Source organism: Oryctolagus cuniculus, chromosome 2, assembly GCF_051225735.1.
Source record: "Oryctolagus cuniculus isolate XC-2025 breed Fujian yellow rabbit chromosome 2, ASM5122573v1, whole genome shotgun sequence".
Lineage (NCBI taxonomy): Eukaryota > Metazoa > Chordata > Mammalia > Lagomorpha > Leporidae > Oryctolagus > Oryctolagus cuniculus.
In genome coordinates, this window is record NC_142868.1 from 146,089,919 (window position 1) to 146,107,688 (window position 17,770).

The 17,770-nt window shown below is 45.1% G+C and overlaps 1 protein-coding gene across 6 annotated transcripts in view; it reads right to left on the minus strand.

The window, feature by feature from the left end:
* COMMD1 (copper metabolism domain containing 1) overlaps positions 1–17,770 on the minus strand; it is a 161,193-nt gene that overhangs the window by 143,205 nt on the left and 218 nt on the right. For 4 of the 6 annotated variants that reach the window (XR_016229343.1, XM_002709851.6, XM_089326386.1 and 1 more), the window contains exon 1: positions 4,167–4,347. The exons of the other annotated variants lie outside the window; for them this stretch is intronic. Coding sequence is in view for 3 of the 4 variants with exons in the window: in XM_002709851.6 (XP_002709897.1) it covers positions 4,167–4,343 (177 nt within the window). In the remaining variant the exon portion in view is untranslated. Of the gene's footprint in view, positions 1–4,166; positions 4,348–17,770 lie in introns of those variants that run through there. 6 annotated transcript variants of the gene reach the window in all.

Here is a 17,770-nt window from a genome sequence, read left to right on the forward strand (position 1 = left end):
ATGTCATCCTAGGCCCACGTTTTCAACCCTAGATCAATCTAAGGCTTTCTCCCATAGTTCCTCAGACCAATCACCTGAGCACAGGTAAATCTTCTGTAGCCTACTTCCAATTTCAAGAGAGCCATCCAGCTCAACAACCCAGAACCACTCAGAAAATTTAAGTATCCTGGATATTGCTCAAGAATGTACTTAAAGTAAGAGGGCAGTTTGCAGGCAATCTCTTCTCTAGGTATCCCACAATTTTCATCTCAAAACAAAACCACCAAAATGTAACCAATAGCCCCCAATATTTGGAAATCCTAAGACATTGCCATTAACTACACATACGCTATTTTCAGTCTGCAATTTCCTGCCTTCATCCCCCACACAAACACCTCAAAAATCCAGATATATCAAATTTTCTAGAAAACCCTCCATGATTACTTGAAGAGTAAGATCTGATAGAAAGAGGCATTCACTAGTGGTTTATATCAAGTTAAATTACTTAGGATGTCTAGGATCATATCTGAACTATTTTCCTTTACAATTCACTTTTTCTTTTCAGATTTATTTTATTTATTCAAAAGGCAGAGTTACAGGGAGGGAGGGAGGGAGAGATATGAAGATAGAGATCTTCCATCTGCTAGTTCACTCCCATAACGGCCGCAAAGGCCAGGGATGGACCAGGCAGAAGCCAGGAGCCAGGAGCTTCCTCCAGGTCTCCCATGTAGGTGCAGGGACTCAAGCACTTGGACCATCCTCCACTGCTTCCCCAGGCACATTACCAGGGAGTTAGATCAGAAGTGGCGCAATCAGGACTTGAATAGACGCCCTTAGGGGATGCCAGCATTGGCATCCTAGGCAGCGGCCTTATCCACAATGCCAGTGTTGCAAAAATAGTTTGTTTTTTTTTTTTTTTTTTTTTTTTTTTGACAGGCAGAGTGGACAGTGAGAGAGAGAGACAGAGAGAGAAAGGTCTTCCTTTGCCGTTGGTTCACCCTCCAATGGCCGCCGCTGCAGCCGGCGCACCGCGCTGATCCTGGCAGGAGCCAGGAGCCAGGTGCTTTTTTTTCCTGGTCTCCCATGGGGTGCAGGGCCCAAGCACCTGGGCCATCCTCCACTGCACTCCCTGGCCATAGCAGAGGGCTGGCCTGGAAGAGGGGCAACCGGGACAGAATCCGGCGCCCCAACCGGGACTAGAACCCGGTGTGCCGGCGCCGCAAGGTGGAGGATTAGCCTATTGAGCCACGGCGCCGGCCTGCAAAAATAGTTTTTAAAAAATATAGAACTTGGCCAGTGCCACGGCTCACTAGACTAATCCTCCACCTGCGGCGCCGGCACCCCAGGTTCTAGTCCCAGTTGGGGTGCCGGATTCTGTCCCAGTTGCTCCTCTTCCAGTCCAGCTCTCTGCTGTAGCCCGGGAAGACAGTGGAGGATGGCCCAAGTGCTTGGGTCCTGCACCCGCATGGGAGACCAGGAGGAAGCACCTGGCTCCTGGCTTCGGATCAGTGCAGCACTACAGCTGTAGTGGCCACTTGGAGGGTGAACCAACGGAAGGAAGACCTTTCTCTCTGTCTCTCTCTCTCTCTCACTCTGCCTGTCAAAAAATAAATAAATATATATATATACACACACACACATATATCTATAACTAGGCCAACCTTGTGAGTACCAGGTAGAGCCGCCTATGATGCCGCCATCCCTATGGGCGCAGTTCAAGTCCTGACTGCTCCACTTCTGATCCGGCTCCCTGCTAATACACCTGGGAAAGCAGCAGGGGATGGCCCAAGTGCTAGGGCCTCCAGCACCTACTTGGGAGACCTGGAAGAAGCTCCTGGCTTTGGCCTGGCTCAGCCCTGGTCGATGCAGCCATTTAGGGAGTGAACTAGCGGATAAAGTCCTCTCTGTCTCCCCCTTTCTCTCTAACTCTGCCTTTCAAATAAATCAATCTCAAACAAAACAAACAAAAACTAAATTGCCTTGAAAAGCTTAAGCAGTTTCGAAAAAAAAAATCAAACAAAATTGCAGTAGATGAAATTTCAACGCTGACTTTAACAGAATGTGATTTCAGGCTGTTTGGCTTTCTTAGCCTGTTTCCTAAATTTTTTTTTTTGAACAAATACAATGCAATTTATTACTTAGAAATGAGAACAAATTAACAATGATCAATATTTCAGAGGCTGAAAGATGTGACACTGACAGCACTGAGTACGCAGCCTTTATTTATTTTCTTCATATTCCGAGGTGTTTTTGGGTGAGTGTGTGTGTGTGTGTGTGTGTGTGTAAGTATATAAAGATGAGGAGTCAGTTTTGCAACCTACAAATATTTACTTATTAAAACTATATTAATACTTTAATAAACTATACAAAAAGATGAGACAAACATACGCATTTGTAGAACTGCATCTCAATCAGGCCAGATCCCTGTGGAGGGAATTCCCAGCCTGACATCATTCATCTGTGGGGACACAGAGCAATCCTGGTGCGGGCGCACACATGCTTCGCGTCGGCCAGCACGGTCGGCCCCAGTTCCAGATGGTTTCCTTCTGCTACGAATGTGCGCGCCCAGCTGTCTGCTCCTTAGAGCAGACGTTTACCTTCCTAAATTTTAAAAATTTTAAAAAAGGTGTCCACCATGTAATGCTTTTGCAAGAAACAAATAACAATGTAAAATGTCTAACACAGTTCCTAACACACAGGAGGCCCACAAAAATCAGTAATTATTTTTTACAGTCTGTTTCTTCAGTACAACTTGGCACTAGATTCATTTCTATGACTAGTTCTTGGTCTACCCCAGAGCTGTTCATTAGCCACATGTAACTGAACACTCACAACGTAATTAGTCCAAACTGATATACATATGTGCTTTAAGTGTAAAAAACAAACCATATTTCTAAGACTTAATGTAAAAAATAAAAAATCAGGGCCAGCACTGTGGCATGGTAGGCTAAGCATCTACCTGCAGTGCCAGCACTGTGGCATGGTAGGCTAAGCCTCTACCTGCAGTGCCAGCAACCCATATAGGTGCCAGTTCAGGTCCCAGCTACTCCTCTTCCTATCCAGCTCTGTTAATGGCCTGGGAAAGCAATGGAACATGGTCCAAGTGCTTGGGCCCCTGCACCCGTGTTGGAGACCAGGAGGAAGCTCCTGGCTCCTTGGCCTTGTATCAGCCCAGCTCCGGCCACTGCAGGCATTTGGGGAGTGAACAGGTGGACCTTTCTCTCCATAACTCTGCCTCTCAAATAAATAAACAAAATCTTTTTTTTTTAATTTTTTTTTGACAGGCAGAGTGGACAGTGAGAGAGAGAGACAGAGAGAAAGGTCTTCCTTTTCCATTGGTTCACCGCTCAATGGCCGTTGTGGCCAGCGTGCTGCGACCGGCGCACCGCGCTGATCTGAAGCCAGGAGCCAGGTACTTATCCTGGTCTCCCATGGGGTGCAGGGCCCAAGCACCTGGGCCATCCTCCACTGCACTCCCGGGCCACAGCAGAGAGCTGGCCTGGAAGAGGGGCAACCGGGACAGAATCCGGCTCCCCGACCGGGACTAGAACCCGGTGTGCCAGCGCCGCAGGCGGAGGATTACCCTAGTGAGCCGCAGCGCCGGCCACAAAATCTTTAAAACAATAAAAAAAATCGTATTAATATTCTGTATACTGAGTACGTGTGAAGTGGTGGTACTCTGAATATATGGTACGAAGTAAAATATAATTACTAAAATTAATTTCACCTGTTATGTTTGGCTGTCCTTGACTTCTAGCCGGTAAATACGCTCTCTTAACCAAGCCATGGTCTGCTTGACAAGTGTTCTGGCTAACCCATCCCTTACCCTGGCAGACACGGACTCACAACCCAAGAAAACTGGACATCTATCGTTCTTTAAGTCCAGAGCTCAAAGAACCGCCGAGGAAACTTCCTAACTGTTGACTACCCAGCATCAGAGATGTCTTGAGGAAAAAACCCAGAGTCTTCAGCCGCAGGTGTCAGTGAGCCTGAATAGAAAAGGGTCACCCTTAGGACGGTGAGAAGGGGCGACGAAGTGAGCACCCCAGATGTGAAGGAGCGTAACGTACAGCTAATGGAGTAGAGGCCTGAGGCAGAAAGCTTTTAGCGCTGGGTGCGGGTACGGGTGCGGGCTGAAGGGAAGGGTCTGGGCTCCGCGGCGCAAACTACACAAGGAAGCTCAGTACCTTAAGAATTCCCCTCATCTTCGCCAGAAACGGGCGAAATTCCTCGGGCTGCACCTCCGGATAGAGCTGGCTCCGCAGCAGCTCCTCTGTGATGCCCGGGTGCCCGTGGAACGCGTCCTGGGCCAAGCCGTTCAGTAACCCACTCAAGGGCTTGCAGCTCTCAAGCTCACCCGCCATGGTCGGCCGACGCCCCGCCCCCTAACAGCTGAGCGCAGTTTCCCCCAACGGCGGCCGAGGCGGGTCCAAATAGTGTGGGCAAAGGCTCGCAGGAAACGTGGCAGCGGGGTTCCTCCAGGGGTCAGTATTGGCAATTCCCAGCTTTGTTCTGCAAAACCCATCTTATTTGAGAGCCAGAACGGAAATGCTCATTCACTTACTTCCGCTGATTTGCTTCAGCACTCCAATGCCTACTGAAAGAGATGGCTTGGTGGGGAGCACTTAGCATTCCATAGGGGGCCAGTTTAACTTTGGGAGGCTGTATCTCATTCCAGGACTTGACAACCCATTAACTGAATAGATTCTACACTCAGATCTAATCTCTGTCTAACTCTTCCTTTGTAGACACTTTGTCCAAGAAAATGTAACCATCTCCTGACAACTTGGGTTGTTAATTGCCATTTTACAAACCCATGTCTTGACTTTTCAATTAGATCTGTGGCCTTGATCATGCTCCTTTCTGTAGCAAATATTTTGCTAAAGCTTTCTTTATTATCCTGAAAGGAAATACATGGATAACATGAGTATATAACTTCCTATAAAAAGGAATAAGGTACTAATACATACCATAACATGAATGAACTTTAAAACAATCTAAAGTGAGAAAAGCCAGACACAAAAGGCCAGACAGTAGACAATCCCATTAATATGAAATGTCCAGAATAGGCAAATACATAGAGACAGAAAATAAATTAATAGTTAGGGGGAGGGCCAGCATTGTGGCACAGAAGTTTAAACCACAGCTTGCAACACTGGCATCCCATATTGGAGTGCCACTTGGAGTTCCAGCTATACTGCTTCTGATCCAACTTCTTGCTAATGCACCTGGGAAGGAAGTTCCTGGCTCCTGGCTTCCTGCCCTTGGCTGTTGCAGCCATTTGGGGAGTGAATCAATAGACAGAAGATTTTCTCTCTGTGTCTCTCTCTTTCTCTCTCTCTCTCTCTCGTCTCTATCAATCTGTTTTGTGAATAAATACATACATAAATACATATTTTTTAAAAAATAATAATTTCCTAAAAGGCAATTTTAGAGATGTGTTCATGGCTCCAAAAAAAAAAAAGCAAGCTAGAGACAAACTATACACTGTGTTAAGTGTGCCTGCAAAAGTTGCAAAAAATGGTTTACTGGGGGAAAAAAGTAATGAAATGGTGACAGGTGGGAAAAAAAAAAAACAGCACTATTAAAAACACAGCTTCCAAATTACCCACCAGAAAGACTGTATCCATTTATTTCTATGAAACCCTACTATAACCTTATTATTACTATACCTTATTTTTACTTACCCCTTACTATAACTTGATTACTCTTTATAATCTTTGCCATTTATTATGTAAAAATATTATGTTTAATTTGCATTTCTTGAATTTCAGAGTGAATACTTTATTTATTTATTTATTTATTGGAAGCTTGTATTTCTTCCGATTTCTTTGTCCATTTCCCTACAGGGGTTTCTGACACTTCAATGATTTCTAAGAACTCCTTATATATTCAGAATATTAAAGCTTGTCACCTATATTTAAATATTTGTCTCGAGTTTATATAGTTGAATCTATCTACATGCATAGAAAGGTCTGGAAGATTATTCACCAACATTATAGTGTACATCACTCACTAAATAAGGGTGTTCCTTATTTTCTCTTTCTAATTCCCTGATTTATCTAAACGTTGCAATAAGACAGTTATTTAATTAGAGGCCAGCGCTGTGGCACAGCAGGTTAAGCCACTGTCTGCAGTGCTGGCATTCTATATGGGTGCTGGCTCCAGTCCGGGCTGCTCCACTTCAAACCCAGCTCCCTGATGATGCACCTGGGAAAGCATCAGAAGATGGCCCAAGTACTTGGGCCCCTGTACTCACATGGGAAATCTGGATGAAGCTCCTGACTTCTGGCTTCTGACTTCAACCTGGCCCACCTCCAGCTGTTGTGGCCATTTGGGGAGTGAACCAACAGATGGAAGATATCTCTGTAACTCTGCCTTTCAAATAAATAAATAAATCCTTTTTTAAAATAGGTATTTAATTAAATTATTAAATAAGTAATATGTCTTAAAGTAAAAAAATTTTTTTGAAGATTTATTTATTTGTTTGAAAGGTAGAGTTACAGAAAGGGAAAGGCAGAGAGAAAGAAGTCTTCCATCTGCTGGTTTGCTCCCCAAATGGCTGCAATGGCCAGAACTGGATCAGACCGAAGCCAAGAGTCAGGAGCTTCTTCCAGATCTCCCACGTGGGTGTAGGGGCCCAAGTACCTGGGCCATCTTCTACTGCTTTCCCAGGTGCATTAGCAAGGAGCTGGATCGGAAGTGAAGCAGCTAGGAATCGAACCAGTGCCCATATGGGATGCCAGCACTGCAGGCAGCAGCTTTACCTGCTACATCACACTGCTTGCCCCTAAGTTTTTTTGTTTTTTGTTTAATATTTATTTTATTTGAAGTGAGAAGAGACAAGAAATCTTCCATCTGCTGGTCCACTCCCCAAATGGCTGCACTGGCCATGGCCAGGCCAGGCAGAAGCAAGGAATCTATAGCTTCTTCCAGGTCTCCCTTGAAGGTGGCAGGGGCCTAAACACTCAGGCCTTCTTCTGCTGTTTTCCCAGGCACATTAGCTGGATCAGAAGTGGAGCAGCCTGGACTCAAACTGGCGCCCATATGAAATGCTGGCATTATAGGCAGTGGCTTTACCTGCTATGCCACAGCACTGGCCCCTATATTAAGTTTTAAAAAGAGAGATGCAATGTAAGCATCTCATATGGATGCTAGTTCATGTCCCAGCTGCTTCACTTCCAGTCCAGCTCCCTGTTAATATACCTGGGAGGCCGGCCCGCAGCTCAGTAGGTTAATCCTTTGCCTGCGGCACCAGCACACCAGGTTCTAGTCCCGGTCGGGGAGCCGGATTCTGTCCCGGTTGCCCCTCTTCCAGGCCAGCTCTCTGCTATGGCCCGGGAGTGCAGTGGAGAATGGCCCAAGTCCTTGGGCTCTGCACCCGCATGGGAGACCAGGAGAAGCACCTGGCTCCTAGCTTCAGATCAGCGCAATGCGCCAGCCGCAGTACGCTGGCCACGGCGGCCATTGGAGGGTGAACCAATGGCAAAAGGAAGACCTTTCTCTCTGTCTCTCTCTCTCTTACTGTCCACTCTGCCTTTCAAAAAAAAAAAAAGAATACACCTGGGAAAGCAGTGGAGGATGGCCCAAGCACTTGGGCCCTTGCTACTCACATGAGAGACCCAGAAGAAGCTCCTGGCTCCTGGATCATGGCTCCTGGCTCTAGGCTCCCACTTGTCCCAGCTCCAGCCGTCATGGCCATATGGGCAGTGAACCAGCAAAGATCTCTCTCCCTCCCTTTCTCTCTCCCTCTCTCCCTCTCTCCCTCTTTCCCTCTCTGTCTGTAACTGTGTCTTTCAAATAAATAAATAAATCTTTAAAGAGAGAGAGAGAGAGGTAATTGTGAAAAAATAACTAAACCATGAGGGGAGGCTAAAGGAAGATATTTTTTTTTTTGACAGGCAGAGTGGACAGTGAGAGAGAGAAACAGAGAGAAAGGTCTTCCTTTGCCGTTGATTCACCCTCCAATGGCCGCCGCGGCCGGCGCGCTGCGGCCGGCGCACCGCGCTGATCCGATGGCAGGAGTCAGGAGCCAGGTGCTTTCCTGGTCTCCCATGGGGTGCAGGGCCCAAGCACTTGGGCCATCCTCCACTGCACTCCCTGGCCACAGCAGAGAGCTGGCCTGGAAGAGGGGCAACCGGGACAGAATCCGGCGCCCCGACCGGGACTAGAACCCGGTGTGCCGGCGCCGCTAGGCGGAGGATTAGCCTAGTGAGCCGCAGCGCCGGCCAGATAATTATTTTTACAAGGTTTGTTTGTACAGAACTTTCTCAGACACACTTGCTACCCCTGTTACTTTTCTTCTGGTACACAGAGGACGGACACCTTCCATATGAGACTCTTAACCCCTGCTTTAAGGAAGAAAAAAGAGAAGGATCAGAGTACACTTGTTGCACCTGCTGATTTTTAAGTGTTTTAGCTTGAATTATTTTACCAAAGGATCATGTCCTATGTATCACCATACATAACCCTGCCTCCCTGAACCTACAGCAAGTTCCAGAATACCCGGGTGACCAATAAAAGAAATTCACTCTTGTGCCACTAGGGGCTGCTATTGCCAATGCTGCTGTTAAAAGTTGGTAGCAGCTGCATTTTTAGATTGCCTTTTTTTTTTTTTTACTTTTATTTAATGAATATAAATTTCCAAAGTACAGCTTATGGATTACAATGTCTTCCCCCCCCCCATATCTTCCCTCCCACCTAGATTGCCTTTCAAACAAGAAAAAAAGTACAAAGCTTTACTTTGCTAAATCTCAAAACACAACCTGTTTTGTAGATAACAAACGTGGGTACAGATCTATTAAAAGAATTGTTTAAGGCAAGGCAATAACAAAACAAAGACCCTGAAACCTTGACTCAGAGGGAAAACTATAAATACCTAAATAGCAGCTCTCCTTATAAGGTTTCCTTCTCATGTAGCCAAATGGGTTTCCATTCTAAGTTCTATTAAATAACTGGTCCCAGGCAGGCAATAGGTATTTTTATAAGATCTTCTATCTCTGAAAACATTAAGATACTGAAATAGTATGCAAATACAAGGGTCCCAAAATTTTGCAGCACTCTCTGCTCCCATCTCTACTCTCCTGTTTGCAATTCTGCCTTTATTACCATTCATTCCACAGTCAACCAACACTAAACAGATATTAGCTCAGAGCTTTGTACCAGCCATTTTACTAGGCTCCAGGGGATACAGAAATAAATGGCAGTCTCTGCCTTAAAATCTTAAATTCTGGCAAAGGAAAATTATGTAAACAAATTATTAAAATACAGTGAAGGGCCAGCGCTGTGGTATAGCGGGTAAAGCTGCCACCTGCAATCCTGGCTGCTCCACTTCTGATCCAGCTCTCTGCTGTGGCCTGGGAAAGTAGAAGACAGCCCAAGTCCTTGGGCCCACATGAGACCCAGAAAAAACTCCTGGCTTCTGGCTTCAGATCGGTCAGCTCCAGCAGTTGTGTCCAGTTGGGGAGTGAACCAGCAGAGGGAAGACCTCTCTGCCTCTGCCTCTCTGTAATTCTGCCTTTCAAATAAATAAATAAATCATTAAAAAATAAAATACAGTGAACCAAGGAATGTTATGATTTAGTACCAAAAAGTAGCTGTCAGGTTGCTGGCAGGATAATGAAGGCATTAACTCAGCTTGAATAGGTCAAGGAGAGGCTTAATGATGAATAGCTGACCATGTTGTAGGTAAAACAACATGTTCCATGTAACCAGATATAAAATAACATAAACTAATAATTTTAACTACTTATAGTAAATGTGAAGCCAGACAGTTGATGCATCAAGGCTGGATGGCTGGTTTCCCACTCACCCATGTCTTAAGGCACATACTGCCTTGTTCTTTATCTCAACTTCTTTTGCAGATAAAGAAAACAGGATGACCTGGTCAAGCCAGGTCTAATCGCAACACCTGAGGCTTTTTTTTTTTTTTTTTTTTTTTGGACAGGCAGAGTGGACAGTGAGAGAGAGACAGAGAGAAAGGTCTTCCTTTTTCCATTGGTTCACCCCCCAGTGGCTGCTGGGGCCGGAGCTATGCTGGTCCGAAGCCAGGAGCCAGGTGCTTCTCCTGGTCTATGCAGGTGCAGGGCCCAAGGACTTGGGCCATCCTCCACTGCACTCCCGGGCCACAGCAGAGAGCTGGACAGGAAGAGGGGCAACCGGGACAGAATCTGGCACCCTGACCGGGACTAGAACCTGGTGTGCCGGTGCCGCAGGCAAAGGATTAGCTTAGTGAGCCGCGGCGCCAGCCAACATCTGTGTGTCTCTAGTACCACCATGACAAACAGAGAAGAAATGTATTGCCATCTGTCTGGTGACGAGCCTGGGCACCTGACACCAGAGACGTGTAGCTCCTTTGTAATTTCACCCTACCGGTTCCCCTTTCTTTGTAGCCTCTTTAAAAAAAAATACCCTCTTGGCAGCGTCATAGTTTTTGAGACCTGGTGATTTGCTACCCTCCCATCTATCAACTGACTAAATGTTCTACTTCTTCACCCCCAAACCTTGTCCTCCTTATTTTGACTTGACACTAAAGATGGGGACTGAGCTTTCAGTTACACCCATACTCCTACTTGGAGGCATGGAACAGAATGTTGTGCTGAAGGACCTGTGAACAGTGTAGCAAGAGTGAAGCCAGGAATCTAGGGTAATAAGGTTGAAAAGAGACAGGATCTAGGACACAGAGATGGAGAGTTCACATGTAATGACAACAGTTACACTTGGTCATTGTGGAGTATACAAGAGAAAGAATCTACTTTCTACCCATCTTTGGTTCTTGGCTAGCATTCTCTTAAAAAAAAAAAAAGATTTATTTATTTACTTGAAAGGCACAGTTACAGAGAGGCAGAGGCAGAATGAGCGAGAGAGGTCTTCCATCCATTGGTTCACTCCCCAGATGGCCGCAACGACTGGAACTACGTCAATCCAAAGCCAGGAGCCAGGAGCTTCTTCCAGATCTCCCACATGGGTGCAGGGGCCCAAGGACTTGGGCCATCTTCTACTGCTTTCCCAAGCCAGAGCAGAGAGCTGGATTGGAAGTGGAACAGCCGGCACCCATATGGGATGTTGGCACTGCAGGCAGCGGCTTTATCCACTATGCCATAGCGCCGGCCCCTTGGCTAGCATTCTAACAAAAGATAGATTAACAAAAGAAAAACACACAAATGTATTTTTAATAAGATTTTTAAAATTTACTTGGCATAGTGACATGCACAGAAAGATATACATATACATACACATACACATACACATAGACAGAGACATCTTTCATCTCCTGGTTGACTCAACAAATGCCTGCAATGGCTTAGGCTGAACCAGGAGCCAGGTACTCCATTCTGATCTCCTACATGGGGACAGGTACCCAAATACTTAAGCCATCTTCAGGGAATTGTTTTGGAAGCAGAGCAGCCAGGACTCAAACATGTGCTCTGATAGGGGATGCTTACTGAACTGGAAGTGGTGGCTTAGCCTGCTGTGCCACAACACCAGCCCCTATACAAATTAATTAATGTAAGGGCTTTTTTTTAAGATTTATTTTATTTATTTGAAAGGCAAAGTTTACAGAAAGACAGAAAGAGAGAGCTATCTTCCTTCTGTTGGTTCACTCCCCAGTAGCCTTAATGGCCAGAGATGTGCCAGTCCAAAGCCAGGAACCAGGAGCTTCTTCCAGGTCTCCCACATGGGTTGTAGGGCCCAAGCACTTGGGCCACATTTTGCTGCTTTTCCAGGCACATTAGCAGGGAGCTGGATCAGAAGGGGAGCAGACAGGACTGGAACTGGCACCATATGGGATGCTGGAATCACAGGCCGTAACTTTATCCACTGTGCCACAATGCTGGTCCCTTTTTAATGTAAGTCTTACATGACACAGGAGACTTCATAAAGAAATGAAGACACAAAGAAGCAGTTTGAGTCTCTTGATTATAGGCTAAGTTGGACAAAGAATAGTAAATCATGAAAACATGGAGATTTGGGCTAGTGCAATTGATCAAGGAGAAGTAATTGGGAAAATAGAGGCTAGTGTGACAAAAAAAATTGTTTTTCAATATTTATTTATTTAATTGAAATGTAGAGCTACAGAGGCAGAGAAAGGGAGAGGGAGACACACAGAGAAAGGGAGACGGAGAATGAGAGAGAGGTCTTCCATCTGCTGGTTTACTACCCAAATGGCCACAACAGCCAGAGCTGGGTCAGGCTAAAGCCAGGAGCCAGGAACCAGAAGCTTCCTCCAGGTCTCTCACGTGGGTGCAGGGGCCTAAGCACTTGGGACATCCTCTGCTGCTTTCAGATGCATTAGCAGGGAGCTGGATTGGAAGTGGAGCAGCTGGAACTCAAACTGGTGCTCATATGGGATGTCGGAGCTGCAGGCTATGCCTTTACCTGCTATACCACAGCGCCGGCCCTCCAGGATTTTTTTTTTTTTTTTACATTTATTTCTTGTCCTCAATTCCAGGACTCCTCCTCTTTGGTAATAAAAATATCCTCTTTCTGGTACAGGTAAGACAGGGAGGCAGCAGTGGTTGAGCCATACAGGGGTATTTCTATTATCTCAAGGCCTACATGATATGGGTTTGGTTCCTCTTGCTCCAAAGATAAATAGATTCCCTGCCTGAAGCAGGTTCATACCAGTTAAGGGAGCTAAAGCTGACCTAGAGTGACCTACAACTCATCCTCTGGTTCACTCCCCAGATGGTCAGAACAGTTGGAGCTGTGCCAATCTGAAGCAAGGAACTTCTTCCCGGACTCCCACACAGGAGCAGGAGCCAAGGACCTGGACCATCTTCCACTGCTTTCCCATCCATAGCAGAGAGCTGGGTTGGAAGTGGAGCAGCTGGGACTCACTGGAACCAGCATCTGTAAGGGATGCTGGCAGTGCAGACAGCAGCTTTACCTGCTATGCACAGCACTGGCCCCAACTCAAACGTTTTTTAGTCTCTGTCTTTACTGGGCTCAGACTAGGAGTACCTGAGTCTTGCAGACCTCTTTGAATTTTTTTCTTTTCCATGTTCTTTTTGGCCTATTTCTGTATCATCATTTGCTGTTTTTCCATCCTCTTCTACCAGACAACCCCATGAGCCAGATGCCACAGAGAGGCAAACTTTCTTGTAGGTTTTTGGTGTTTTTAGATTTATTTATTTATTTGAAAGTCAGTGTTACACAGAGAGAAAGAGGCAGAGAGAGAGAGAGAGAGAGAGAGAGAGAGAGAGGTCTTCCATCTGCTGGTTCACTCCTCAAATAGCCACAACAGCCGGAGCTAAGCCGATCCAAAGCCAGGACCAGGAGCTTCTTCCACATCTCCCATACAGGTGCAGGGCCCAAGGACTTGGGCCATCTTCCACTGCTTTCCCAGGCCATGGCAGAGAGCTGGATTGGAAGTGGAGCAGCCAGGACTTGAAGCGGTGCCCATATGGGATGCCTGCACTGCAGGCAGTGGCTTTACCCACTACACCACAGCACCAGCCGCATCTTGTAGGTTTTAATCACATAACCTTGAGGGCTATAGTAACCACCATCTGCTTTTTCTTTTCATGGGGCAGTGGGATTCCATCAAATACCTTGAGAAGGTCCAGAAAAGCTTAACCCCTCTTAGCCTTGGTGGGCAACATTCCTTGCACAGTTCACCAAAATATATGGCTAGGGACTCTGAAGTGTTACGGGCCATAGGATGGTTTGGTGTCCATCCAATTCCAGAGGAGGGCCAGTTTCTTTAACTTCTTTCTGTAGAAACTGCCAGAAATATTGATGTCCTCACAGTGTGCAACTACTACTTTCCAATCCAACAGTATTGCTTGGCCACAATGGCTGACAGACTGCTCAGATGGCTTTGGCCATCTATCACCAGGACCTGCCCCCCACTATCTTAGTAAGCTGCCTACAAAAGAAGCTCATAAACATATTTTTAATTGTCTGAGAATTTAAATAATTGTTAATCAGCCAAGTCCAATTAGCAATGTATCTATTGAGTTTTTCTGTTCTATCATTATATCCTTTAGCTCAAGGATTTCTGTTTGGTTCTTTTTTAATGCTTTCTATTTCTTTACTAAACTTCTCATTTTGTTTATGCATTGTTTTTCTAATTTCATTTAGATGTCTATTTGTTGTTTTTTTCATATCTCACTGAGCTTCTTTAAGATGATTACAATACATGTCACTTTAATGGCAAGGATATGTTCTGAGAATCGCATCCTTAGGTGATTTCATCATTGTGTAGACATCATAGAGTACACTTATACATACCTACACGACTTTGGTCAGTTACTCAAGATATCCTCTTTTTTAAAAAATATTTTATTTATGGCCGGCGACGTGGCTCAATAGGCTAATCCTCCACCTTGCGGCGCCGGCACACCGGGTTCTAGTCCCGGTTAGGGCGCCGGATTCTGTCCCGGTTGCCCCTCTTCCAGGCCAGCTCTCTGCTATGGCCAGGGAGTGCAGTGGAGGATGGCCCAGGTGCTTGGGCCCTGCACCCCATGGGAGACCAGGAAAAGCACCTGGCTCCTGGCTCCTGCCATCGGATCAGCGCGGTGCGCCGGCTGCAGCGGCGGCCATTGGAGGGTGAACCAACGGCAAAAGGAAGACCTTTCTCTGTCTCTCTCTCTCACTGTCCACTCTGCCTGTCAAAAAAAAAATATATATATTTTATTTATTTATTTGAGAGGTAGAGTTACAGAGAAAGGCAGAGAGAGAGAGAGAAAGGTATTCCATCCTCTGGTTCACTCCCCAAATGGCTGCGACAGTCAGAGCTAGGCCAATCTGAAGCCAGGAACTAGGAGCTTCTGGGTCTCCCACACAGGTGTAGGGGTTCAATCACTTGGGCCATCTTCCACTGCTTTCCCAAGCCATAAGCAGAGAGCTGGATGGGAAAAGGAGCAGCCGGGACTTGAACGGACACCCATATGTGATGCTGGTGCCACAGGTGGAGGCTTAGCATACTATGCCACCGGGCCAGTCCCTCAATATATCCTCTCGATATAATCATGAGAAGGTCAAAGGTGAGATGTATGAGGCTGCTGCTAGCATAACATAGAATTTTATTTTAAGATTTATTTAAATTTTTGGAAGTCAGAGTTACAGAAAGAGGGAGAGACAGAGAGAGAGTAATCTTCCATCCTCTGGTTCCCTCCCCAGCTGCAATGAATGGCCAGGGCTGGGCCAGGCTGAAGCAAGGAGCCAAGAGCTTCTTCTAGGTCTCCCACATGGGTGGCTAGGGCCCAAGCACAAGGGCCATCTTCCACTGCTTTTCCCAGGCCATTAGCAGAAAGCCTAGTCAGATTTGAAACAGCAGGGTTAAATAATGTTTGCTTCTTTTGCTTTGCTTTTCATGTTTTTGCCCTACCTCATCCTGAATCCCTAAAATAACAATCACTTATTTTGTCAAAAAATTAATAACTTTTCTAGCTCTCGATAGAACCACAGTAATTGCAGAATAGTTCATTTCTGTTTTTAAATAGAAAAACCTATTACTTACCTACTTACACATCACAAAACTTCTGAGCTTCCCAGCATCCTTTGACTTTTCTTTTTCCAATTTTTCAAACAAATATTTTTTGCTGGGAGGCTTAGAGAGTGATCAAAAAAACTGTGTACTAGAAACCTTTCAAGGAAAATCCAAATATATTTAACAAAAATAGGCTTCTCTTTCATGTTGATTTTGCAAACTTAAGTTAAAAAAAGAATGATGCAAACAGGATGGCTTAGAAAATAGGGCTTAATGGTGATCTCAACAACATAAACTAACATAAAAGAGAAGAAACAGAGGTAATACATAACGCTAAAAATTGTCTTTGAAATGGAAGAAAAACCTATGAGAGATAAAATATACACATTATACATCTCTCCTTTTCCAACCCTAACCAGTGCCTGACCCTATCTTATGACTGAGGATCTAGGACACAGTGGGCCATACAACTCTGAGTCTTCATTTAAATAGTTGGCCAGATATTATTTTTTTGTAAAGCTTTAAAGAAATTGTATTTTTAAAGTTTTACCTATTTATTTTTATTTGAAAAACACTGTGATAGACACACACACACACACAGCTTCCACCTGCTGATTCAGTCCACAAATGTCTGCAAACAGCCAGGGATGCCAGGCTGCAGTCAGATGCATGGAACTCCATCCAAATCTCCCATGGAGTGGCAGGGGCCAGTTATTTAAGCCATCACTTGCTGCTTCCCAAGGTGCACATTAGTAGGAAGCTGGACCAGAAGCAGGGCAGGGACTCAAACCCAAGCACTCTGATATGGGATGCAGGTGTCCTAAGGAGTGTTTTAACCACTGCACCACACACCCTTTAAGAAATTCCATAAAGCTAGTGTTAGTGCCAACATCCCCACATATGCCTTATGTCTGCTTATATCTGATAGGATTTAACACATATTTCTGTTCTTCATTAGCAACAGTGCTTTGTTTACATAAAGCATCCTACAAAAGTTTTTAGTACTTGTTGAAATCCCATTCCAATGGAGAATTAACATACACCAACATTTTAATATAAGCAAAATTTTAACATTTATTGCTGAATCCAAGGAACAAAAATAATTCCAATTTAAGTTAGCATAAAAATATTGTAAACATGTTTATAACTTGAAACATTTCAAATAATTAAAGCAATTGTCATACCTACAGAGAGCACTCCAACAAGCCAACAAAGGCCTCTTCCAAATTTGGCCCTGTCCTCTGTGGTTGGCAGTTCTAATCCTTACACTGACAGAATGAGGAGAGTTTAATAAACCTTCAGATATCATTTAGTTCAATCCTCCTAGTCTAAAGATAAGGAAAATGAGACCAGAAAACTTAAATGGCTTTCCCAAGATCAGGGCAGTAAGTAGCTCAGGATTTCAGATTCCCAGATTAATGCTATTTCCATTGTGACACACTTCTTTCCATTATATTGATCAGTTGTCTAAAAAAAACCAGCATGGGATCTGTACGCAGTACATGGGAGTAGGAGTAACCCAGTTCTACGAAGAGAAGTCAGCCGGGGTCACGGAGCACCTAGCAAGCTCCTAGTGCTAATCTCCTGAATGCAGTAAACCATCTCATGATCGCAGAATTCAGAGCTTTGAGCAATTCCCCTTGAATCTATGCAAGCATTCATCCTTTTATGGCCACCTAATGATTACCTGTGGATGCATATTGAATGAACCTGACCTGCATAAACTTCTCTGCTCAAACATAGTCCTAATTGGAGCTTTACAGTTTAGCTCATGACTTCCGAGTCCCTGTGCTGTACCGGAATATTTACCTTGGGCTTCCTTCCCTCATCCACTAAATAAAGAGCACCTATTTCGCAGGATTATTGTGAAGATTACGTAGAACAAAACATGTGAAGGTTTACCATTGTGCTTAGCAAATAACAATCACTATAACGTTTAGGATCCCTAAGACTCAGAAGCTACGTTATGTAAGAGAAGCTAGTGAAAAAGAGCAGACTGTAGTAACGAGACAGGCAATCCTGACTGGCAGGTAGTCCCAGCTCTTCAGCTTCAAGATTCTCCATAATTTAAACCTGTATCTACCACCCAACATCAATCAGTATAAAACAACCAACCTCAACACTCAAAATACGAAAGCTTCCAACAACCCAAATCTCCCTCTGCTGCATCCTTTCCAAAAGGATTAAAACTATCTATAAAATTCAGGTCAACGCCACTAGAACACCGGCTGAGCCACACCCACCCAGGAGTACTCGGAGAGTCGGCACCGCCAGGCAGCACGCCGAGGGGACCTTACAGTCCGGGAGGGGGAATGGGGAGATAAGGGTGCCCCCAACAGCCGCCTATAAAACTGC